The 26182-nt window shown below is 35.8% G+C and overlaps 3 protein-coding genes and 1 pseudogene across 4 annotated transcripts; 2 read left to right on the plus strand and 2 right to left on the minus strand.

Moving 5' to 3' along the window:
- The first annotated feature begins 1754 nt into the window (after positions 1 to 1754).
- Positions 1755 to 8510, plus strand: LOC132031294 (uncharacterized). Of its 2 annotated transcripts, none has more exons than XM_059421203.1 (6): positions 1755 to 1858; positions 3216 to 3616; positions 3698 to 3750; positions 4186 to 4223; positions 7027 to 7456; positions 8012 to 8510. In XM_059421203.1, exons 1-6 carry the CDS (start codon positions 1833 to 1835, stop codon positions 8255 to 8257), a joined length of 1194 nt encoding a protein of 397 aa, XP_059277186.1. In that variant the 5' UTR covers positions 1755 to 1832; the 3' UTR covers positions 8258 to 8510. The 2 variants fall into 2 exon arrangements, with proteins under 2 accessions (XP_059277186.1, XP_059277187.1); XM_059421204.1 differs by lacking the exon at positions 1755 to 1858 and adding an exon at positions 1919 to 2228.
- Positions 8511 to 9581: 1071 nt separating this feature from the next.
- Positions 9582 to 13752, minus strand: LOC132031295 (multiple organellar RNA editing factor 8, chloroplastic/mitochondrial-like; annotated as a pseudogene).
- Positions 13753 to 17820: 4068 nt separating this feature from the next.
- On the plus strand, positions 17821 to 19157 carry LOC132031296 (anther-specific protein LAT52-like). The gene is made up of 2 exons (XM_059421205.1): positions 17821 to 18055; positions 18677 to 19157. The coding sequence occupies exons 1-2, from the start codon at positions 17902 to 17904 to the stop codon at positions 19006 to 19008; spliced, it is 486 nt and encodes a 161-aa protein (XP_059277188.1). The 5' UTR covers positions 17821 to 17901; the 3' UTR covers positions 19009 to 19157.
- A 924-nt stretch (positions 19158 to 20081) lies between these two features.
- Positions 20082 to 25437, minus strand: LOC132031298 (TPR repeat-containing thioredoxin TTL1-like). The gene is made up of 7 exons (XM_059421206.1): positions 23999 to 25437; positions 22545 to 22740; positions 22273 to 22454; positions 21852 to 22185; positions 21557 to 21761; positions 21244 to 21350; positions 20082 to 20765 (listed from the first exon to the last, which is right to left on the minus strand). The coding sequence occupies exons 1-7, from the start codon at positions 24958 to 24960 to the stop codon at positions 20613 to 20615; spliced, it is 2139 nt and encodes a 712-aa protein (XP_059277189.1). The 5' UTR covers positions 24961 to 25437; the 3' UTR covers positions 20082 to 20612.
- Positions 25438 to 26182: the final 745 nt, after the last annotated feature.

The following is a 26182-nucleotide window of genomic DNA, read 5'->3' on the forward strand; positions in this document are numbered from 1 at the left end:
TTTGCTAGTTTCAAAAACCATTTCTTAATCTTCCTTCTGGTTATAATTGATGGAATTGATGGGCTTGACAACTGGAGGAGAAAATATGAGAGAGAAGGAAGAATGGGTTATTTTTGGAGGTGGGTCGGGGCGGGTAAAATAGGAGAATGAGTTATGTTTTATGAAATCGGGTTATTTGAATCAGTTTGGGGATCTCCGTCAAATGAAGGGTATATTTATTAACTTTCTTAACAACAGGGGCATAAATGACCCAAAATTAGTTCGGATGATATTTTTAGCCATTAAAACAAAGCAAAGGGATAATTTTGACCCTTTTCCCTTAATGGGGTTTTTAGCCAGAGTTTTCACATTTGAGTCCTACTGAGTGCAATTTACCTTTATAGGAGCGTTTTAACAAATGGAAAAGGGTCAAAAATACCCCTGAACTATTCGAAATAGATCATATATACCCTCCGTTTGCATTTGGTAGCAAAAATACCCTCGCCGTCTATCCAAAGGACCACAAATACCCCTCGCGTTAACGGGCCTGTTGAAAAGCTGACGTGGCATGCCCACGTGTAAAAAAACTTCCACATGGCCATCCACGGAGGGTATATATGATCTATTTTGAATAGTTCAGGGGTATTTTTGACCCTTTTCCGTACTTTCTTTATTATCATGTTTAAAAAATGTTTTACTTTTTTATTTAAAATAATTAAATTTTAAACTTATCATTCACTCTTAAATCTTTGTAAAATAATTTATACTCACACAAAAGTATATGACATATTTTAGATTACACATTTAATACATAATATTTTTTTTGAAAAAAATCCGCATTTAATCAAATATTTGCACATGAATTAGAACAGAAAATAAAGTGGAAGGGTTATTTCGGAAAAACTAACTTAAAGGAGGCCTTGATGTGCTTATTTCACTGAACATGTTTTTTCATCTTTACAACGAGTATTGAATTAGATCTCGAGTTGATTGAATTTCTTAAATTAGGAAAGTAAAAACCATAACGCGGAGGGAGAGAATAGATTAGTCACCATCATCTTCAACTCCCAACTCTCCCAGCGTGGTGGTTTTACTTTCCTAACTTAAGAAATTCAATCAACTCCGGGATCTAACGCGATTCATTACTCGTTGTAAAGATGAAAAAAACGTTTAGTGAAATAAGCACATCAAGGCCTCCTTTAATTTAGTTTTTCAGAAATAACCCTTCAACTTTCTTTTCTGTTCTAATTCATGTGCAAATATTTGATTAAATGCGGAATTTAACAAACAAAAAAAAAAAAAGATTTTATTACGTATTAAATGTGTAATCTAAAATATGTCATATACTTTTGTGTGAGTATAAATTATTTTACAAAGATTTAAGAGTGAATGATAAGTTTAAAATTTAATTATTTTAAATAAAAAGTAAAACATTTTTAAACATGATAATAAAAAAAGTATGGAAAAGCGTCAAAAATACGCAACTATTCCAAAAAGATCATATATCCCCTCCGTGGATGGCACAATACAACGTTTTTACTGGAAGTACGCCGCGTCGCCTTTCAATTGGTCCGTTAACGCCAGGGGTATTTGTGGTCCTTTGGATAGACGGTGAGGGTATTTTTGCTTCCAAATGCAAACGGAGGGTATATATATATATGATCTATTTGGAATAGTTCAGGGGTCTTTTTGACCCTTTTCCGTTTAACAAATGTCGGATTTCTAGGAGCGAAATCAAATAAAAAAAAAAAAAAAGAAGTTACAAAGTTTTCTTATTATTTTTTCAAAAGAAGTTACTTATTAGAGAGGAATAGAGTGTAATAGGAGTAATTGTTATCACAAACGTATGGTTGATGCGCCTCTCAATCTTCTCACCCATGTAAGCTCCCCACACTCTCTCTATAGTCTTGAAATTAAATTTGTCTTACTATTCCTCTTGGTTTATGCCCAAAAAAAATATCTGACTGTAATTTGGTAGCAAATTCAAGAAACCCCATTTCCTTAATTCCAACAAAGTCTAATGCTTTCTGTTTTTCTTTTCGTTTTTTTCTTCTTCTTTTTTATCTTTTTGTAAATCTACTGTCATTGCATTGATCCATTTGTTTTTGTTAGGTGGATGAATTTATCGAGTACTTTATAAAGCTTCTATTATGTTCGTATACCGAGCTATGATTTTGAGTTTATGAGTTCTCAATTCTAAAATGTGCAGCTTATTGGTTTCTTGATAAACTATTTATTCGTATTAAGTGGTAAATTATTTATGTTGATTCTATTATGTTATATATTGAGATAGAAGCGGAGCTATGATTTTGAGTTCATGGGTTCTGAATTTTAAAGAATGCAGCTTACTGGGTTCTTAATAAATTATTTATACATATTAAGTAAATTTTCAAACACAAATATAAGGTTTGAGCCAAAACTACTGGGTTCTGTCGAACCCATAGTCAAAGGTGTAGCTCCGCTGAGAAGTCTTAGTGTATACAAAATTGAGCAATGTGACCACATTGAGGGAGCTTAATCCTAAATGTATAGAAGATTCCTTGACCATTTTTGGAAATTAGTCTTTAAAACCACCCTAGAAACAGATTGTTGAGGGATAGGCATGGCATTAGGTATACGGAAGGGTAATTTGGAATTCTTGGTTACTTAGTTTAAGTTAATTGTTGATATTTGTCCAGCTATTTTTGATGAATAAAGGTGAGGTGTACTTTGGTCCTTTCGGTTAGCAATTCCAGGGGTGAGTTTCGAGTTATTAGTACTTTGTATGAAGTTTATAAAGTTGAGCTCTGTTAAAATTTTGTAAATGAACGCCACCACAATTCCTGTTCAAGAATTGGGACAGATATGGACTTGGTAAATTATTTAAGCATTGAAGAATTTTTCACTAATTAGTGACATTTTCCTATGGACTTTGTAATACAATATCGTCATTTGCAGCCATCGCGTTTTGCATTAGTTTCATGTATCTGAAGTTCTGAGCCAACTTTTGGAGTCTCATTGTTTCTCCTCTCCTTCTCTTCTTTTTATTTCCTTGTTTTATCTTGGAAGTCAAAACCATTATGAATCATATTCTGACTGTTCACTTGAGTTCTGCTTAAGTTTTACTCCAAATGTTTAGTTCTGCTTCAGTTTTAACGATTGTTCAACTGATTTCTTAGTTTGGGTTGCAGGTATTCTAATTAATATTGGTTATCAAACGGAAGCAGCTCTGATCTGTGTATTTGTTTATTCCTCAGGAAATTATCTCCTTCTCACCTTCCTATCAATACCACATGTAGCACTTTCCTCTCCCCAACTTCGGTCTGTGTGGCCGAGTATACACGAACTAGATTGAGCATATTAAAGTTAATCTATCATGCATCTATGGTTCAGAACAGTTCTGTTTCATCCAAAGGAGAAGACTCGTTTAAACTGTTGTATGCTAGAAATGGCTCGGCGGAGATATTGCAGTTAATGAGATGTAATGCAAGAAAACAAAGTGCTGATGTGTCCAAGGAGCAAGTTTTGACTGAAGACTTTCAGGCAGAGGACAAGGATGGTAAGGAAAAGGAAAAGATCGAAGTAGAAAGAAGAAGAAAGATTGGATTAGCAAACAGAGGAAAAGTGCCATGGAACAAAGGCAGAAAACACAGTCCAGGTAGGGTTTATATAAACGGTGATATGCTAATTTCTACTACATATATCTCTGTAGTTTTAACTATTCTGAGGTACCTTGCAGAGACTCGTGAAAAGATCAGACAGAGAACCAAAGAAGCTTTGAGTGATCCCAAGGTGAAGTCATGTAAGAATCAATTGTACGGTGTCTTTTACGTTGCGTTTACTTTTAAAATAGATATGAAACATGTGCTATTATTGGAATAAATTAGTTTATTTGATTCACGATTTTTTTTATTTTTTTTTATCTCCAAATTATTTATACTTTTGGTTCTGCTTTGGAGTTTTGACTTGCAAATGAAAGACCAGGATATCATCTACTGCTCTTTTTCTTTTTTACTTTCCTTTTTTCCCTTCAAAGCATTCCTTCTGCCGGAGAGAAACTGACAATTGTAGCATGATAACGTACTGATCACTATGGCACACACACACACACACACACACACACACACACACACACACACATATATATATATATATATATATATATATATATATATATATATATATATATCTTTCTCTTTTTCCTATAATCTATTTTATCTTTTTCAGGTACGACGAAAGATGTCTGAATGTCCACGCTCACTTAGGTACTTTACCTCTCTTTTTTCTTATAATTGGAAGTTGTATGCACTTTTATAGCAATACTTCATTGCTCTTGATAAGATTCAAGTCCGCTACGTGTGCTCTGAAAAGCTTAGGGTTTTTGGTATGTGTAATGAAAGTTAATGCTCAAATTATGAGGTCATGTTCTACCTTGCTAAGGACTAAATAACACTGACGGCTTTGTTTAGGCATGCAAGAGTTAGCTTAGTTGTATAAGAGCTTGAATTTCAGGATTTGAGACAATCTTGAGGAACTGTTACAGCCGAGCAGGGGAAACTAACTTAAGTCGATGGGAATTGTGTCAGCTTTTTCGTAGACTGACTGTCTGTCTCTCTCTGTGTGTCCAAGTTCAAGTTGAAGATACTATTGAGAATAAAATACTACCGCATAGAGAAGGGAATACCCCTTGGCAAAGAGAGATAACAGAGAAAGCACCATATTAAGCAAATATATTTTGCTTAAAATTCCAACTGATAGCTCCCAGTACCTCTTGCTTCTGTATGTGCTTCTGAGTTCTGACTAGCCACAATCATTTTCATTGCTAATGATATATCTATTCAAGCGATTTCAGCTGCCTTACCAGTTACCGGAGCTTTGTAACCCCCTCTTATGTCATTTCTGACCAGAACAATTAACAAAGACTGTATCATAAGTCCCCCTCCTCCTCCTTTTTTTTTTTCCCTCGACAAATAGACTGCATGGTAGTTTTTGACTGCCACGCCTTTAAATGTTCGCTGTGGGAATCTGAAGAAATCATACTGTCCCATCTGTCTGTGCATACGACTTATGTGGCTCTCTATGCATCTCTGCTGCCATCTGTCATTGAAGCTGGGACAAAAGGAGAAAGGAGGTAAATAACTCCTTTTATCACTACAGAAAGTACTATCAGCAGGCTTAACTAATCCCACTTCATAATCCACATGTAGTGGAAAGTCTTTCATAGCAGATAAGACAGAGCACAAAAGCATGTTTGACAACTCTTTGTCATAATTCCCACCAAATTTCCGTGAAAGGTTCAACAGAATAAGTAGGCTTGAAGCAAGACAAGTGAGCTTAACAGAACCTACCAGTAGGAGAAGGCGGCCATTTCATCATTGCTGTAACTGTTAAACAAATGCTGTAGCAGCTAATCTTCCACTGTTTCCAGAAAGTTTGTTCTGGCGAGCCATTTCCAGCTTAAGTTATACAGTCTTTGAACTTCAGATGAAGTAGGTAGTGCCATCCTCCAATGAAAATAGGGGTCCTAAGGAACAAACCAGGCTGAAATGTTCTCCACATGATTCTGAACAGGAATATCAAGATATTAGAGCTTTAAAAGCTACCTCTAAGTCCAAGAGGCAAATTTTAGCAGTCTTGCGCCTTGTTTCAGATAACTGTGTATATAACCAGTCATAATTGACTAACTAGGAACACGTGCTCTTGCTCAGCCGCATAAACTGTAACTTTTTTGAGCATTAGATGTTAATTCTTTCAGGATTTCACATTCATGCTATGCATAGATTGTGTGATGACATCTAAAATCAATTGCCAAGCAATAGTCCACTCCCTTTTTAATTTTTTTTTTTTTTTTTAGGCTCTTTTAAGTCACTGGTTTGAAAGTTTAGAAGTTATTTGGCAGAGGGTCACTTCCTTTGCATACTAGCGTCTTGTTTTTTTAGTTTCTTATTTCTTACTAGTGTCATGTTTAAGAAAGAACTAGAGAAGTCAACTATGCCTTTTGGGTGAGGTTTGTGGAGGAATATTATGAAGGGATGGGATGACTTTAGTGTATATCTCATTCAAGGTAGGAGATGAGAGGAGAGTTAACTTTTGGGGTCATAGTTGGTGTGGAGGCAGCTTATTGAAAGATTGTGTTCCAGAGTCTTTTCAGAATATTATGCCAAAGGGACTCGACTATCCAGCAGATTAGGGGGGCACAACATGGTGAGCTTTTTTGGGATTTGAGATTTAGAAGGGATTTACATGATTGGGAGGTAACAGAGTTTCAAACACTGTTGACTACTCTCCGTAGGCGATACCAAAAACTGTGAAAGAGTTGGTGTTCTATTGGAAAAGCGGGGGGAAAAGAAGAAGATGCAGAGCATGGAATGTGGTCCCTCTCGCGTTAATGTGGGTTGTCTGGAGAGAGAAATGGGAGAGAGTTTTTGAGGGGGTAGAGTCGAGTTTCTCTCGGTTGAGGAGTAGTCTCCGTTCACTTTTTTTTTTTTTTTTGGTGCACCCACAGAGTCTGTGTTTGTATAGAAGATCGGGTGGAATTTGTAGAGGATCACTTTCTTTTTGTAGATTCTTTATCTTTTGGTACACCCCTTGTATACGGCCAGCTTTTTGGCCATGTTTATGGATGAAAATATATTACTTGATCAAAACAAGAAAGAAAGACTTTTGAAACTTGTGGTCTAAAATAAGCCATAGATATTTGCATGACTATAAATCATCCCATTAAGGGTAAATGGGCATTTTAAAGTTAAATTGTTATCAGATATAAAAAGGTGTCATTCTTTTCCGGACTGAATAAAATGGAAAGAGTGTCACATAAATTGGGACGGAGGGAGTGACTATCTATGCTTCTATTTTATTTTATGTGGTGTCATGACCTTCTATGCGAACATTTTACTAGAAAGTTGCCAGTATACAGAAATTGTTCTCTTTGCTCTAATAGTCAATGACAGGAATTGTTCGATGTCACTATCTCTAACTGCAGCATGAATAACTCACCACAAAGAATAACTTGCGCAAACTAAACTTTTTTACTTAAATCTGGAAGTCAATAATAACTCTCTTTTGCAGCAATCAGACCAAGATAAGAATACGTGCAGCTCTCAGAAAGCTCTGGGGTGAACGATTAAAATGGAAAAGGTCAAGGGAGAAATTTTTTCAGTCATGGGCTGAAAGCATTGCAAATGCTGCTAAGGTAGGTGGGACCGACCAAGAAGAATTAGAATGGGACAGCTATGACAAGATTAAAGGAGAGATAGCTCTCGAACAGCTTCAGCGGGCTGCAGAAAAGGCTAAGGCAAAAGAAATGGCACGCATACGAGCTGAGAGAGCAGCACAGAGAAAGACAGAAAAGATGCAGAGACTTGCTCAAAGGAGAAAAGAACGAGAAGAAAAGCAAAAAGTTGAAGTAAAAACAAAGAGACCAAGAAGACGGTCGAAGCAAGAGAAAGAAGAGCTAGCTGTTGCTGAAGAATTAAAACTCAAGGCGAAATTAGTGAAGGTCAGAACTCAGCATAACCTTGCTTGATTGAACAATGAGTAAGATATGCATGGTTGAATATGGTATACTCTTCACCTAGATGATCCCATACATCAATTTCTATCAATTTCATTTTACAAGACAATGGCATATTACTGATCATTTAATTGGGTCCAATTACGGAGATAACTCAAACCCGAGTGGTGCTAGGGGTGCCGTGGCTTCTCCCATTTTTTTTTGACAAATTCATATCTCGTACCCTACATACAAGGAAAATTTTGAAAACCCTTTTAAATTTTGTTTGCTGGTCCCTCCAAAATAAATTGCTTTTGCTTTGGCCATTCCAAGAAATTACCGTGGCTGCCAAAATCAAGTCCGACTATATTCTCCCTAACATCAAAATTTAAACTGTCTGCACAATTCCCTTCTAGAAAAAGGGAATACAACTGCTGCAAGTTAGCACCGAAGTAGAAAACATCCCAAAATGAATTCCAGACGTGAGTGCGGCTAAAAACTTTGTCATTTTGGTGCATTATTTGTGTTTTATAACTGATGCCATATCTTGTGTGCTTACAGATTCAGAGGAAGAAGTCCACACTCAGTCATGTTTGTACAGAACATCGACGAGCTTGGGAAAGACTCGATGTAGCGTTCATAAAGAGACCACAAGTACAAAGAAAAGTTTCACTTGCAGATCAGATTCGTTCTGCCAAGAAGAGAACAGAGGATGTGAATGGAAAAGCCTTTAGTATTGCATCCCCTGGCTCTCAATCTATTGAAGTTTCTGCAGAGGCAACTTTTTTCACAGTGGAAACGGAATGACGGAACTATCTTCTCAATCATTCACTAATATAGTTTTCCAGTTTCTTCATATTTTCAGGAAAACTAACTTGATCTTTCCTTATAGCTTGTGACCCTCCCTTTCTTTCTATATGTATAACTTTCAGGAATAACTATTGGATTTTCCTAGTAATAAGAACAAGTGAATAGTAAACAAGGCTAATCATCATTGTACTTGAAGTCTTAATCCCTTGTTCAAATATGTTGGAAAGATAGAATCATATTTCATTTTCTATCCTTGCATCTTCTCATACCATCCCTTGGTTCTATATTAAACTGTTTTGATATTCACTACATGACTTGCATTGGCATATGAGAATGTCTGGACAACTTTGCCCATGTTCTTCGGGAGCTTTGTGTCCTTAGGTCATTCTTAGGATCTGAAGCTCAATGTAATGGCTACCACTCATCTGATTGAGAGAAGTGAGAACACACATATGTTGAAATTCTCAGTTTTTCAGGATTACCATAAGCTACCTGTAGAAAAAGAAAAGGGGATAAGTCGTCCATCTTTTGATATTAAGTTGTAAAAATTGGAATTGCAAAACCATCCGTTCCCAGTCTCATTTCCTGATGGATTTGTTTAAGTTGAAATCAGTTTACTCTTTGGAGTTACATTCAGCAGTCTTTCGGTGTATATCAACCTACCCATAGTCAGTCCAACATGTGCATTTGCTAGCACTAGTTGTTCTTGCTGAAACTGCAACTGAAAAATGATAGTCCACTGCAATTTAACAAGATTTGAAGTGGTTGCAGAAATTGTTTGCTTGGTTATTTTAGAATCAGGTACTCCCTCCGGTTCATAATAAGTGTCCACCTACCTAATCAAAGAATGAATTAATTATTTACTTCCAAATTTACCCCTATGAGTTTTCATTAAAAAAAAAAAAAAGGACTATATTAATTAGGGACCATTCACTTAAGGTAGCTTAGTCAAAATACTTTAATTTTTCTAAAAGTTAAAATTTTTCTAAAAGTTAATACTTTCTTAATGAGTGCTAAAAACTAAGCAAACACTTATTTTGAACCTGAGGGAGTAATAAACAGAGAAATATTTTGCGAAGATCCATTGTTCATTGGACAGTCCCAAAAGGAAAAATAGAACATAATCTTAAGCTTTACTAACAAACAGCTACACTAATCTTGCACCTTCAAAATAAAGATAACGTAGCATTTGTGGAGAAAAAAAATCCACATATAGGTCTAGTGCATGAACGGATTATAGTTGGTTCAAGCAAAATTAATCCCATTAGTGAATCCAATTTTTTTACTGAAATGATGGTACTGAATTAGATGGGAGAGGAACTTCCAATAATTTGTGGCACTGCATAACTCAATATGTAATCATTCGTACTTCCAACTATTATAATGAGAACGTTCTACCGAAACACCATAAGATGGTAAACTACTTGGTGAAATAAAACCTCTAGCATTGACAACTTCATACGTATCTACAGCTGCTTATTGGTAATTACGAGGGGGCATATCTCTTCCAGAAATGTTTCGATTCTGATATGAGTTCCCATCATCATAGCTCTGGTTTGGCCCTGGACCTGTTTGGTAAGGCGTGCCTCCATTGTTTGGTCCACCAATGTATTGGAAACCAGGTGCACTGTTTGGCGCTCCGTAGTTATGGGGAGGCACTCCACCCATGTTTCGCGGTACACCTCCCATGTTGGGTGGCATGTTCTGCTGCTGCATCCCACCTGCACGCGGTGGCCCTCCCATGCCCTGCTGCTGCATCCCGCCTGCATGGGGTGGTGGCCCTCCCATGCCCGGCTGATGCATCCCACCCATGTTGGGTGACCCTACCATGCTTTTGCTGGTGCATCCCGGCTGCATTGGGTGGCCCTCCCATGCCCTGCTGCTGGTGCATCCCGCCCATATTGGGTGGCCCTCCGATGCCTTGCTGCTGGTGTATCCCGCCCACATTTGATGGCCCTCCCATGCTAGGTTGCTGCATTCCACCCATGTTGGGAGGTGGCCCCCCTGCTGGCATGTTGGATCCAGGGTTCTGATTGAGTTGATTCCGCATCCTCTTCTTCTCTCAAAGCTCCTGGATCTATCAAAATCACGAGGTCGGTCAGTGCGCCTGGTTCTCTCCTTAGCACGAGTACTGTGTCTCAACCATTCCTCGTGGTATTTGGGGTCATATGGCACAGCCTGTCCGTTGATAAACGGTTCCCCTGCAACATGCATTACAATAGTCTTAAAATTAGTTGATGCGCCAAGTATACTCACTCAAAACACTTGGAAGTTGCAACTTTCAGCAACCATATGCCATAATATACTGGAAGACAGTCTACACTGGAGTAAAATGGGCATGCTGGTAACATAGAAAACAGAAAAGGGTGATTGATGATTTTTTTCTCCAACTTCTTCGTAAAAAGTGACAGAGCATGAACCAAGACATGCCACCTATGTTCTTTTCATCCTGAAACAAATACCGGAAGCTTATCTAATTTATTAGCCTGAAATGAAAACATCAAATTACTGACTTGGATCAAACATCTAATCCTAACTTTCAAAATATATAATTTTCCTACAAGTATTTAAAATATATGGTAAAAACAACAACTGCAGATAGGAAGCTCAATTAGGCAGAAGATGCAATTAAAAAGTAAGCACTCTTATGTCCCAAGCCTAGAGGGTGCAACAAAGCAAATTACTATTTGTTCACAATTAGATATAGGAACCAAATAAACCTATTCTAATTTCATAACAAGTGCAATAATCAAAGAGAACTTATCACAGAAATGTTAAGCTAGTGTTGACACAGCAAGCTGGTAGGACTGCAAAACATGGAACTACCTACCTCCATAATCTTTGTTTCTGACATCGAGATACGAATCAGGAAGCACCCAACGAACCTTAGGCAGCTCTGCACATGAATGGAAAGAAACAAGTGATCAGCACTCTTCCACCTCTTTTCTCACCGTTGTGAATAACTGAAAAAGGGAGGGCGTAACAACTGCATTACCTTTTAGTTTGTAAGAAAGTTCTTCAGATACAAGGGCACCAAAAGCAAAGTAATGTCTAGTTGAGACAGAATATATCTTCATCCGGGCTTCCTCCTCACTGCAACATTAAATATTAACATAAGCCACCCGAAGAAATAAACTAATTTTTAATAATCAAAAGAAAAAAACTACTTCTTAACCAAAAAAAAAAAAAAAAATGAAACAAGCTTATTCGTTTTTCCAGGTACTTATCATGACAAGCACTGTACAGTCTTTGTGCTCCTCATCAACACAAGCTAACAACTTTGTATTAGGCAAAAGAAGTATAATTTTGGTTCACACAAGGCATACATTTCCAAATAGAAGTATAGGCACAGGAAGTTCCCTTTTTCCTTCTTCTATCCCATTTCTCATTGGTTAAGCTATTCATCATAATTGGGTTTAATTAAACTAGGGCGTTTTGGTGTATTCAGTATGTAGGAAAATATTTGGTTGGGTATAATAGTAGGCAACATAGATAGTCCTACTAGGATTAGCACACACTGTGAGAAGGATGTTTTTAAGATATTTTTTGAGTACTAAAAGTTAACACAAATGTCAAAGCGCTGATTGAAGCAAGTGACATACGGTAGAACTTTGGGATAATTTGAAGGGAAATGACCTCAGCTACCAATGCATAGACATTATTTTCCTCGTCTTGGTGGAAAATACTTTATTTGGAGAAAACATTTTCCACAAAGCAAGTGATATGGAGTAGAATTTGTTATATTTGCAAAGAAAAAAGACTTGCCACCACAAGCATGGAAGTTGATTTCCTTGTTTTGGTAGAAAATGCTTTGCTTTGAGAAAACATTAGACCACAAACAAATCTGCCTTGTCATACAAATTTATATCATATAAATGGAATCTTCGTTCTTCTACTCACATTTATTTTTTCCTCACTTTTTTTTGATATCACTCCTTAAGTCTCATAGGTTTGATGTTGTAGTAATTGATCCATTTTCTCATTGAACAGAGGTATACAACATAATCAAATTGGGTGTGTTTACTGCAGTAGCAAATAACAGAACACCACATAAAATACTCCCTCTGTTTTTAAAATACTCGCCACCTTACTAAAAATACGTCTCAAAATACTTGTCATTTTGGAAGTTCAAGACAAAATTAATTGTTTTTTTCCCCATGTTACCCTTAATAGTAATTGTTCTTGAAGAATACAAACACCTCAATTATGACTAAACATTTAATGAAAGAGACTATATCTTAAGACATAAATAAGGGTAAAATAGTCAAACAAAACTCCTAAGTAATGTTTTTTTAGGGAGCGTGTAAATGAAAAAACGACAAGTATTTTGAGACAGAGGGAGTAACAAGTAAATATTGAGGGTGTGCTTGGTATGACGGAAAATGTTTTCCTATTTTCCCTTGTTTGGTTGCACTAAATATCTTGGAAAATGTTTTTCTCAAAATTTTGAGGGAAAACATTTTCCGAACCAATAAAAACACCCACTAACGCATACCAGCCCATCCACGCACTATCCACCCACCCCCACCACCCTGACCTCGCCTAACCCCCTTCCGTACCCCCAACCACCCCCTACCCCATCTCGCCTCCTACCTCCCACCCCAACACTCCAATCAAAAAACTCATAGTGTTTTGCTTTGAATATATAGAAATACTCTTAAAATAACTGTTTCCCACTTGCTGACCAAACACAAGAAAATCACTTATTTTCCGAGAAAATATTTTCTTGGATAACATTTTCAGTCATACCAAACACACTCTGATAGTCCCAAAAGTAATAAAACAGTAACAATTATTATTAGGTTTTAATAAATTCAAGCTAAATGCTCAAAATCACATCCATCAAGCAAAATCATTACCTTATTATTTTATCTTTCCTAACTATATAATAATCCTATTTTATCCTTTACCATAACTCTTTATAATAGCTTCATCCCATACCCTACTTTTCTAGATTTATCCTGCATGGCATTGGCATTACGTAACGACACAACAATATAGTACCATAAAATACATTATAATAAAATACATTATGAAACGATATATAACAACCATAGAGCATTTCGACAAACCTTCCAACAATAGTAGCAAGAGTCTTAATATAACTATGAATAATCTCATCTCGGGTCGGGTCACCTTCGGGTTTCTCCATCACAACAAGCCAATGTTCAAAATCACATCCATCAAGCAAAATCGTTTCCTTTGGTGGTCTATTAGACCAGTTTGGGTTAGGGTCACGTAGTGACGACGATGTTTGGCGCGTAGCAAAACCACGAACATTAAACGACGTTGTATGAGAGACATTACGTAGGTTGTCTGTAATGGTGGTGAGTGGTCGAAGGCGCGTGGTGTAGGTGCGCGTGAAAGTAGCGAGTGAACGAGTTACATGACGAGTAGCCATTTTTTTTTTTTTTTTTTTTTTTTTGGTTCCGTTAAACCCTAGTGAAGAAGAGAGTGACTGTTGGGGAGGGTTTATGGGGTTTTAATAGAAAATGTTAATGAAAATGCCGCCTTGAAAAATGGTAAGAAAATGTCAAAAATGATCCCTTTAAGGATTAGGTTCAAAATAGTCCCTTCAAGTATGTATTGTGCAGTTTTTGTCCTTTCAGCTTGTCAAAAATTAACACTTTTAGTCTGAATTGAATGATTAACGAAATATGTCTATTTGATTGTATTTTGTGTTTTATATTTTAGGATTTGATGAAACTTTCTTGATGTTCATGATTTTTTTCCCTTCTACTGTCTCCAAATCTAGAGCACATAAATTATTAATTATTTGACGGAGACTAAAAGTGTTAAGTTTTGGCAAATTTAAAGGATCAAAATTGTTCAGTGCATACTAAATGGACTAGTTTGAACCTACCTCAAACCATTTTTATCATTTTCTCTAATATGGTCCCTAAAGTTTCAATTCTGTGAAGTGCATCCTCAATTGTTATCTCTTCTTAGTAGGCGTTTGGTCATAGAAGCCAAATAATTTTCACTTTATTTGAAATTTTTGAAGTTGAAGATGAAGTTTTGTCTGGTTATAGTTTTTGCAAGTAATATTTGGTTGTTTGAATGTACTGAAAGTTAAAAATGCGAAAAAGGTAAAATAAAAGATTTTAGGTGTTTTCTAAATTTCAAATACAATTTCTAGTTTTATTTGAAATTTTCATGGCCAAACACTAATTTTCAAATAAAGTGAAAAAAGTTTCCGAGGAAAATTGAATAATTCTCATGGCCAAATGTGTTAGTAGAAAAGACACAAATCACAATAGTAGAAAAGAGACAAATCACAACCAAAAAAGGGCAAAAAAGGGGTGAATTCTTGGATTTTTAAGGATTTTACCGGTATATTTTCTCTATCTTATTTTATGTGGCGCCCTTTCTTTTGTAGTATGTTTTTTAAAAAATAAAAATAAAAAAGAGAATGACATATTTTATATTCAGAAATAATTTGACATAAATTTTTATTTATCCTGAATGAAATAATTATTTATAATCAGATAAATATATAAAATTATTTTAGATCATAAATTTCAAAAAAAAAATTGTCTTCTTATATTCTGTATTCAGTCAAATATGTCACCAAAATTGTAACGGGACGAGTATGTAATTACTGAAACACAAGAAAATAATTGCTTGTGAAGTGTGAAGAGGAGAGTGATTGAATAGTTGGGAGGGTGTATCGGGTTTTAATAGGAAATGCAAATCAAAATACACCCCCTTAAGAAATGTTTTCGAATGTTTGGTTTGGTCCCGAATGTTATCAAAATGTGTGAAATGCATCCTCAGTTTTTTTTTTTTTTTTTTTTTTTTAAGGGGATAAGTGAATCCTTGTTTATGAAATTTCCTTTGGGAATAGTACACCTATATTCCATTTACAGCTTTGTGTTTGTGGGACTCTCTTTTCTTTTGGTTGGTTTGTGTAACTCTTTTTTTTTTTTTTTTTTTTTTTTTGATAAGTTGTATTTTTTGCCATATAATTGATTGGAAAAATAAAGAACTTAAAAGAAAAAAATAGAAAAGAATGGACCATATGGTCTGACGTAGGATATTAAAAACTTGTAGCTTATATATAAAAAATATATAGTGTAAATCGAGTGTAACTCACTCGTAAAATTATTATTGTGATATCATGTTTGATTTTCCGTGTTTGAAAAATAATAATTGAACTTCATATTTATTTTTCATTGTTGCGTGGGGCCGATAGAGGTTTTGTGACTCGTTGAGCAACAACTGTTGTGATCTAGGCGATCGTCTTGTTGAGGTCCTCATGTTTGAGGAGCAGTTCATGATGAAGAAGCTTATTAAAAAGTTCTGCATAGCTAGTTGGAGAGTCTTGTGTCCCTATAGCTGCTAAGATCTCACATAACTCTGGACGGAGTCCATTTAATATTTTCGCCACAAGTTATTTATTTTTTATGGCTAAACCTGCTGTGATGAGTTCATCAGACAGAGAGTGAATCTCTCGCATATATTCAACAACTGCTTTATTGTCTTTGCTGACCCCACTGAGATGGTGACGGACGCTGAATATGCTGGTTTATGATTTGTTTGCAAAGGAAGTGTGAAGTTGATCCCACACAATTTTGTAGTTGACCGCAGAAGCGATAGTGAATGCGCTTATGGCATCGACAGAGGCCATATGAGCATTTTGAATTAGTTTATCTTGACGAAACCAATCCTTGTAATCGGGGTTGATAGTCTCAAGACCGTTAGCGGTGACTATTTCAGGAGGGGACAACTTAGTGCCGTCAAAATGACCATAGAGGTCATGGCCATGAAGCAACATGTCAATTTGGGCTTTCCATAGAGTGAAGTTGCGGCTGTCAAACAGTTTGTGGGCAGTGGAGATGATGAGTTGAATTAACTTAACTATTTGACAACAGAGGCAGCATCAACATTAACAACTGGGGTAGAAGGGGTCATTTGTGCTCTTATTCTTTTTTACTCGTTAGATTATTTGTGGCTTTGATACCATATAATTGCAGAGAAGTAGAATGAAAAATTAAAATATATGTATTTGATAACCCTCCAATGGAGTTTATATACAAATGAAATAAACCAATTATCCTAAACTAACTACAAATGAAATAAACCAATTATCCTAAACTAACTCCTAGAATGTAGGAATACGTAACCAATAGCTAATACAAAACTGACGCTTAAAATAACTAAAGAAACCTAATCCTAATCAAACGTGAATCCTAAGTAGTAGTACTCAGTAATAAAATAATATTTCTGATGAGTTATTAATAATACTTTCAAATAGTACAATAAATTTGTGCAATATGATCAATCATTAGGAGCTTTCATATTCTGATGAAAAAATTATTATTTTCATAATTATTTTAACAAGGTTAAAATTTGAATGGTGATATCAGAAAATCCAATTTGTGCAAATCACCCAAATTTAAATACAATAATTTTGTAAAAAAGATTATCTATAATTCTTGAATCACTAATTGGTATACAGTTTTCAATATGAAAAAGTCAAAGATATAGAGATTATTTCAAGGAGTCTTTATGCTAATATCAACAACACAATTGGGCCCGTCCACAGCACAATTATTATTGGTAAACTTACATAAATAACCTTATGTATCTCATATATAAAGATAAAAAGATAGGAAAATCTATTTTATTCCATCCAAAAAAAATATGTAAGAAAAATAATATGGTTGGAGCACTATTACATTAGGTTCGAATGTTGTGCAATCCCGAGCGGGCGTAGGTTCCTTTCTCTCAAAACCAATGCCACTAGCATACCAAAAAATGCCACATTTTGTGTCCCATGTGATTTCATAATCATCGTACCACAATCCTTTTGTGATGGAGCATTCAAAATAAAGATGGGAAAATATTTCTTGACCGCCTACGAAGATGGGAAAATATTTACGGATTCTTAATGTCTGCCTTGTATTGCCACCAAAGTGTGAATTTGTATACGGGATGGACATAAGATAATACTTTTATGTAACGCATATATGCACTGGTATTGAAAAAATACATATATATGCTTGAGGCAAAGATTTGCCCATAAGGCATAAGTACCCAATAAATCTTAACTGCGACCCACAATAAGCTTGATGTATTTTGATATTCCTTATATGCGATGGGGCATACGAATGGTAATTTCAAAATCCCAAAGAAACCGTAGCTACTAAATATAAATAAATTAAAAGGTAGTTATTATCAATAATTACCTCTTAAAAGTAGCTATGCCAAGTAATTATTCCATCATTATTTCACTAGTATTTATATAGGGGTAATGATATTTTAAAAAAATCAAAGGTTTGATGAAATGATAATGATAAATTACTTCACTAAATAAATGAGCTTCAAAATATTATGTCCCTTCAAATGGAAATTTCCATATTGTTAATTAAGACTGTGGTTTCAAGGAGTCTATAGTGTATTTCTCTCAACCAAATAAAATTAGTATAAAACAAAAGAACAAGTCAATTGCTTCCTAACCTCATATTAAATATAGGATCATCCTAAAATTGCTCCAGGATCAATCGCTCTACCGTTGTTCCTTAAGGTCTTTTCTCCCTATAAATAGTTGAAATATCATTTGTATTCAAATCGTGACACACATCAAGAGAAGAAAGAAAAACAAAAAAGAAAAAAAACCAAAGAAAACTAAAAGAAAAATGGCAAAGGCTGTTTTGCTCCTTTCTGCACTTTGCATTTTGGCCTTTGCCAACTTGGCTCAATGCCATGATCGGTTCCTCAATGTTGAAGGCAGTGTCTATTGTGACACTTGCCGTGTTCAATTTGAGACCAGACTCAGCGAGTACATCGAAGGTATGAATATCGTGATATGAATGTTGTAAATATGTTAAAAAAAAAAAAAAAAAAAAATTGAAAATTATAGTGTTAGCAGTTTAAAACAATGACTCCTTAGATGCATGAAACATATGATATTAGAACAAAAATTTCATATTGAGTAGTTAGAAAATTGCCATACCAGTTTGAGCTATGTTGGATTGACTAATGTATATTGAAGAAGACAAAATGCACGTATATACTATGGAATAGAGAAGGGGGGACTATGGGTCGTCACATCATGCTTTAGCCAACACTCACTGCCTTGCTAGACTCACCAAGCACATGACGTGCACGGTTCAACAACAATTTACACTTATATTGGGCTATCGTTATAGATTACCATAAAATCCGAAGGTAAGACATAAATAAAATCTTTCAAAGTAATAGAATGTAAGTCCACTTTTTTTCTAACATGTTAGGTTCATTGATTTACAGAGCTAAATCGTGTCAATTGTTTGAATAGTTTTTAGATGCTATAGCGAAATGCTATTATAGAAAACATATAACATAGCATAACATGAAAAATAGGTTCCAATGAAAACTTGGTTGTTATAGTAAAATGTTGTTATAGAGAGGTCTGACGGTATATTTGTATAGGTGCAACGGTGAGGCTGGTGTGCAGAGACATTGAGACAGAAAAGGAGACATACACAGTAGAAGGTGTGACAGACAAGAATGGCAAATACACACTAAAAGTAGAAGGTGACCATGAGAATTCACTTTGTGATGTGGGTATTGTCAAGAGCCCAAGAGAGGATTGCAAGGACCCTGCTCTTGGTTTTGAGAACTCAAGAGTTGTGTGCAGTGGAAATGTTGGCATGCACAATCCAACTCGTTTTGCTAACCCACTTTTCTTCATGAAGAGTGAGTCTGTTGCTGGATGCAAAGAGGTTCTTGATGAGTTGGGTTTATTCCCACTTGAATTTTAACTAAATTATATATTAGCTTTTGCCCTTTTTGTTGATTTGGTGAATCAAGAAGGAGGAAAAAAAAGTGTTGGTGACTTCTCCTGTATGTGTACTCACCATGGACTGAAAAGTTCAATGAATTGTTAATGAATAAGGAGTTTTCATGAGTAGCTTCTAATTGTGATGCTTCTTACAGACTTTTGGTTTTCTCTTTGTGTATGGAAGTTGTTGATGCTCGATCTTTTACATCCTTCTTTGTTGTCTTTTTGTTTTCATAACAAATTTTGGCAAGTTAATATTTGTCACAAACACAATCATTTTCCTCAAACAGTTTGCGAAGACATTGAGAATTTAAAGCAGTGGGCGACTGATTTGGGTTGATTTTGTGCCTCCATTTGGAGTTTGTCCCTATTGTAAAAGGTTCTTCAAATATGAAATTACAGCACCTAGGCAAGGAATCGGCTTCCAAGGAGTATCTTGATTGAAAGTCCATATTTTTCTATTTTCCTGAACAACGTTAGACTCAAATCTAATATTTGATCATATATTTCGTCTCCACCTTAGAAACAACATTGTCTAACGTTTGCAATAACATACCTTGCTTTATTGCGAGCCAAAAACCCAACTTATACGCTCCATTTCTTTATTTATGGAGATTCTATCATTTTAGACCATGGTCTAATGTTTTCTTGGGCGATTTTCAATTTTCAAATGGTCCATAAATTACAAGAGAAATAAAAGATGATCATTTACTAAACAAATATCCTAAAAAACTATCCCAAAAAAGAGAAATGAAGTTTGCAACTTAAATGCATACATGTGAGAGATTTTACAATGAAGATGGACTAAAAGAACCTTTAGAAGGGGATTCTTGATTCAGCAATACCCAAAAGGCCAGACAAGACCGATATGCCAAAAAATGAAATGAAATAAACCCTACCCCTAGAACAACTTTATCAACTTAGCAGTACATTGGCAATGTGCAGCATATTATCGAGATTACAAGGACTGATTGTCCCTACTGAAATTCAACAGCTTTTCTTCAGGAGGCGTTAATAAAAAAGAAAAGCAATGTATAGCAAGACAAATGGAAATGGAAAAAAATGACAAACTTTATTGATAGAATAATTTATCGAAGTAACATCAATATCAACAATTTCGTCCTCCAATATTGTTGATGCCCAATAATCAATATCCCTTCCTTCGTTTCCAATGGTTTTGTATATATCATCATATATATATACAATGTGTAGATCTTCATCTACAACCAGCCAGCTAGCCAGCCACTTCTCTTTAAGTGTTCAGCTATATGGCCAAAAAATAAATTTGACATGTTTCACTAGTTCTCCTCAAACATAAGATGGATTATACTAGGGAGGCAATCCTATGAAGTGCGCAAAGAAAAAGAAAAAGAGACGATGGAAAAAGTTGGATGAAATAAAAAACTAAAAGGATGAAAACAGAAACTAAACCATCGCTCTAAAGGACACCAGCATTTGAATTGGCTCCTATGAGATCATTACGTGGTATCTCTGATTCACGTCACAGGCGATATCAATCCTTTTAGATGGGAGAGCAGAGCAAGGCTAATAGGCAAAGAAGCAAAGTAAATGGCAACCATGGTCTTAAATAGTGTAATGCCTCACCAAGGACTCCAACACCTCTGGATTTGGAGAAACCACTTCCTTCATGCAGTTTCCCTGTTTGTAAATCTTAAATGTTGGTAGGACTTTGACATTCTCAGCAGTAGCAACTGCCGGGCTTTCGTCCACATCCACCTTCAGTAGATACAGAAGATTAATATAAAGCTTTCTCTCCTCTGCCATGCATATAAAATCATAAGAAAGATATAACCCTATTTTCAAACATGGCGGTTTCTTGGTCATAGATAAAAGCTGTAAGGGATCGTTTGGTTGCTGGTTAGGAAGTGAATTATTCATGTATTAAAACCAGCATAATTAGTACCATGTTTGAGAGCATTTTAGTTGCTATGTATAAAATTCAGTACACCAAGTACGGGGTTTGGTTACCAGCTTACAGTCCCGCATAACAAATACATGTATAAATTACGAGGGAATCTATGTATCATTTTATGCATGGTAGAAAATGGAATAAATAAACCCTGCACAACTAATCCCTGCACAATTAATCCTTGCATTACTAATACCTGCGTAACTCTAACCAACAACCAACAACCAGCCGACCCCTAAGTACTCTATACCCCACCAACACAAGAAATTGCCTGTCATTGCTTACCTTGAGAAAATGTATGGAAGGATATTTAGAGCTTAATGTATGTAAAATCGGAGATATCTGCTTGCATTGTAGGTTTGATGCTGCTTCAAAATAGACAACAAATGCATCTGCAGTTTCCAATATAATAATTGAATCATAAGTAAACCACAACGTGAGGATCCGATAAGCTAAGTTACTCGGACTCTCCTAAAATATCGTCGGGTGCGTGTCGGATCCTTCAAAAGTAGTGTATTTTAGGAGGATCCGACACGGGTGCGGCAATACTTTTGAAGAGTCCGAGTAACTTAGCCGATAAGGATGCAGGGAGGCTTACCAGGTGATGAGATTGCAGCTCGAAATTGCTCGAGACCTGAGACCAACTCCACCTCCCCAGCAAATTTCATATTGTAAACATCTTCTCCACGTGATTTCTTTAATGCAACTTGGGCATGGAACATTGATTCAGCAACTTCATTGTCATATGGGAGTGCTTTCCTCAAAACTTCATAATCTCTAACAGTTTCAGCCCATCTTTCTAGCTATAATTGGAGAAACTAGCAAGTGAGAACAAATTAAAAGTTTTCAAGGAAAACATACCCCATATAAGGATTTGAGGGTAGGTCCGTCACCTTGGTGTTTGAGGAAGCCTTTCGAAGCAGGGCTTTAGTATAATTTGGCTGAATACAGAGAGCTTGATCGCAATCATCCACTGATTTTTCCCACTGCCTAAGTTTGTACCAGCAAGCTGCTCTGTTGCAGTATAGAACTGCATTTGAAGAATCAAGCCTGAGACCTTCCCCATAAGCCGCACAAGCTTCAGTATATCTCTCAGATTTAAATAAATTGTTGCCACGAGCACGAGCTCGTCCCACCAATCTCACATTCTTGGATAAAACTGAAACTTCAATACTTCGAGGGTCAATCTGTCCAGCTCTTTCAATGGTGGTAAGTGCATTTTCAAACCTACAAATATTCATGATTCATTTGTTTACAGCTGAGCTGCTGAACCTCCTATTCTGTTACAATTTAAGCAAATAAGTCTTAACTCACCTTCCCAAAGCCATTTCCAGTTGAGACTGAACAAAGAGTAGGTATGCTTCAGAAAGCATCCCAAAATTTTTTGACTGGGATCCCAAAATAGATGATTCAAGCTTGTGAGCATTTGATAGGCTCAATTCAGCATCCTCTAATCGGTGTAGCTTCAGAAGAGCTTCCGCTCTACATGCAAGTAGCTGTGAATTCAATTTCAATAATTCAGTAACAGCACTTAACTTTTCATGCAGTTTTTTCTTCACATAGACTGAATTTTATCATTGCTTTACCTGAGGAGATGCATCGGCTCCAAAAGCAATTGCTGCATCAGCTTCTCTTAACGTACTCCACCAATCAGCAACCCTACGGGCATCAGTGCATTTTCCAATATGTTTCTCCACTCCTTGCAAATTCAGCAAATCACCGTGATCTGGCTGATGCCCCATGATATAAATATGCTTTCTGGCATTTTCAACCTGTCCTAAACTGTGAGTCTAACAGGAATTAGGTGGCTTTCAAAAACATGAAATAAAAGAACTTCTAACAACATAATACAGATAGGACGTGGTAGACTACTGAAGCAAGTTTAATTAAGAGTTCTTGAAGAAAATTATATGGTTGATATAGAATTGTTGGCGGCTAAAAAATCACTAATAGGACTTAAGAGGGGAAAGGAAAAGAAGTACTAACTTCCGAGTGAAAAGTCAGGAAAAAACAAAAGAAAAAAGAACTAGAAAACCATGCTACATATCATGCTTGGGCAGCAAAAAGATATTGCACTTCACCAACACCACCTACAAATAATAGTCATGACGGAAGACAAGGCGTTGAACAAGGATGCTTCCGAGTTAATGAGGAGCCGTTTGGCCATGAATAAGGTTTGTAATATTTGAAATAATATTTAGATATTATCTCAAATAAGTGTTTGTTTATCAAACTGACCCATTATTTCAACTTCAAACTTGTAATATAGAAACTGAAGTTTGGTAAACAGGTTTTAGGAGTTTTCAGTCACAAAACTTCAAATCTGTTTTCATCGTCCAAACTCAACTTCCAAATACTCTTTTTTAACTTAACTTCAAACATTATTTTTTTTTCAAATCTCCACCAAAATATGTCCAAATGCCTACTGACAGTCTCTTGCCAACTACCACACAGGAGAGCCAATAAACCAACGGTGAAGTCACCCTAAAACTGAACAACAACAAGGTTTCCTAACCTGCTAATAAATGATAACCAGGAACTGGAAGGAAAGGACAACCCTATATAAAGGGACCAAACAGAGAGAATATGTAACAGGGACAATGGTCATAGTAATCCAAATAGTCAAAATCATTGACTGTATATCTTCCAAGGCAATTGGATCTGATAAATGACTAAATGAACCAGTTGGTACCAATCAAGATCTCTTTTTAACTCACACACCTATTGAACTTACACACCTATTGTGAGCTTAACTCCGTACCACTAGACCATGAACCTTTGTAGGCAACACTAAAGATCAGTCATCACATCTGGTAGATCCTGGTTTGAGATTTGGCAGGGTAACAGACACACAATGCATCAGCTAAGAAAGTTCGATAGTATCAAAAAACCATGTTGGCAATGTGAATACAATTAACACATTTAATCATAATCCCACATAAAAGCTACAGAAATTTCACAGCACTGCTAAAATAGTATATGATAATTAATATTCAAACATGCGTATAGATTAAAAGGATCTCTACTTTACTACACTTACCAAAGCAGCAATGATCCTAGCCTTTGATGTGCCCTAAAATATGAAGGATCCAACCTAATAGCTTCCTCACATTCCTTTACAGCTTCCACCAACCGTTTCAGACCGATCAATGCAGCGGCTCGATTACAATGGCACGCAGCATTTCCCGGACAAATCGCTATCGCTTTATCATAAAAACTTAAAGCCTCAGTAAAATTCCCCTTCTTGTAATTCTCATTCCCCATTCTCTTCAACTCTTCTGGATCATAATTTTTTTCTTTCACAAGACCACTATCAACACCACCAATACCGCCACGAATGATGTTCCCGTGCAAGTAATTTCCGGTTCCTGATGACCCCAAAATGTCACTTTTCGATGACTTATTACTAGGAATAGCAGTTTTAAAATTACCCTTCTTCTTCAACTCTTCTTGATCATAACTTTTTTCTTTCACAGCACCACTATCGACACCACCAATACCGCCCCGAATTATACTACCATGACCATAATTCCCAGTTCTAGATGACCCCAAAATGTCATTTTTCGCAGACTTATTACTAGGAATAGCAGTTTTCAAGATTTTACCTGAAGGGCAAATATTACCAGTTGGAAATGAACTTACAGAACTTTTACCAGAGTAGATTAACGGATAAGAATCAGACCTGGAACGGGAATGACCCGGTTTAAACCGACGTGAGCTTTCTACTGACCCGGAAAGCTCACCTGAGTAATTCGGGTTGACCCGGTTTGGGTTTTGACCCGACATTGACCCCGATGAGCTGGAACTGCTGGTTGTTGAAGTGGCGGGTCGGGTCGGTAAAGTTGAAACGGGTGATCCAAGATCCAGTTCTTTGAAATCAGGTTTGTTAATGTCGGTGCTACCATTGTTGTTAGGTTCAGTGTAATTCAGAGAGTTTCGAAACCGATCAGTTAGCCCATCAACAAGGCACATTTCTGATATGGGGTTTCTTGAATTCGACATTCTTGAAAACTCAAACGACGTTGGGGCCGAATTCCAGAGAGAATAAATGTACTTGTTCGGTGTAATACCCAACTTTCCTAAAATCCAACAAGGTTGGGGTCAAATTTCACAGAGAATACAGTAGAGAAATCTAGTTGTTCAGTGTAATATCCAACTTAAAGTCTTAATTTCTAGGGAAAGAAATGTATATGTAATATATTCCCTAGAAAGTTTTAATTTCTAGGGAAAGTGGGGTTCAATGTCCTTTTCTTTCTATTGCTTATCACTGTATATGTAATGAATGCAATGTGTGTTTGGATTTGTTTCTCTGTGTGTAAGGGAATGTAGGAGTATTATTTGTTGTGAATGTAAGTGGCACTCAATAATAATAAGAGAGAGAGAAAGAAAGAAAGAAAGAGAAAAGGAGAAGGTGGGGGATCTCGTGAGTATATAAAAGGAAGAAGCAAAGAATGAATGCTAGCGTTGGCAAAAGACAGACAGACAGACAGAAATAGAAGGAAATTACAAGAGATTTTAATTATGGGTTTTACGAGAGAGAGAGAGGGAACAGTGAAGAAGAAAAAAGAAGTGTTTTCTGGGTTCGAAAAAATAACAAAAGTTAAATATAAAATTATTGATGGGAATCGAACCTAAGATGCTAGAGACAATTTTGAACACCCTAAACCACTTGAGCTAATCTTTTACATTTGTTTAGAGTGTTCAAAAGTTAATATATGTTAAACGCGAGAAAATTATTTTTATATATATGGTTTTGTAAGTTTTGCCGAGGATGTTCGGGTGAACACCCTCGGCATCATGTAAATCTGCCCCTGCACACACAACCCAATTATTTTTTTTAGTGTAAACTGTGCTAAATATCCTTGTAATATGATTCAGTTTCATATTACAATTTAAAATAAAATATTTATATTTTGTATTTACAACTCCTATACTAAAAATTAAGTTTATTAAAATATTATGATTCAAAGACAAATTGGAATTCTTTTATGTAATTTTAAAATAATTTTGAAGCAAAAAAATAAGTAAATACATTTGAATAAAAATGAGAAATTCCTACATAATAAAATATTATAAGTAATTAATAAAAATTCAAACAACCTAAGTGTTCAAAAGTGCAGGGTTGCTAATAATTGGTAATCTTATTCAATAAATTTTGTTCATTTTTTATTTATAAGTTTTAAGAGATATATATTTAATGTTTTAAATGTTTATTTTCTGTTTT

The sequence above is a fragment of the Lycium ferocissimum genome, chromosome 9 (assembly GCF_029784015.1).
Source record: "Lycium ferocissimum isolate CSIRO_LF1 chromosome 9, AGI_CSIRO_Lferr_CH_V1, whole genome shotgun sequence".
In the NCBI taxonomy this organism is placed as follows: Eukaryota; Viridiplantae; Streptophyta; class Magnoliopsida; order Solanales; family Solanaceae; genus Lycium; species Lycium ferocissimum.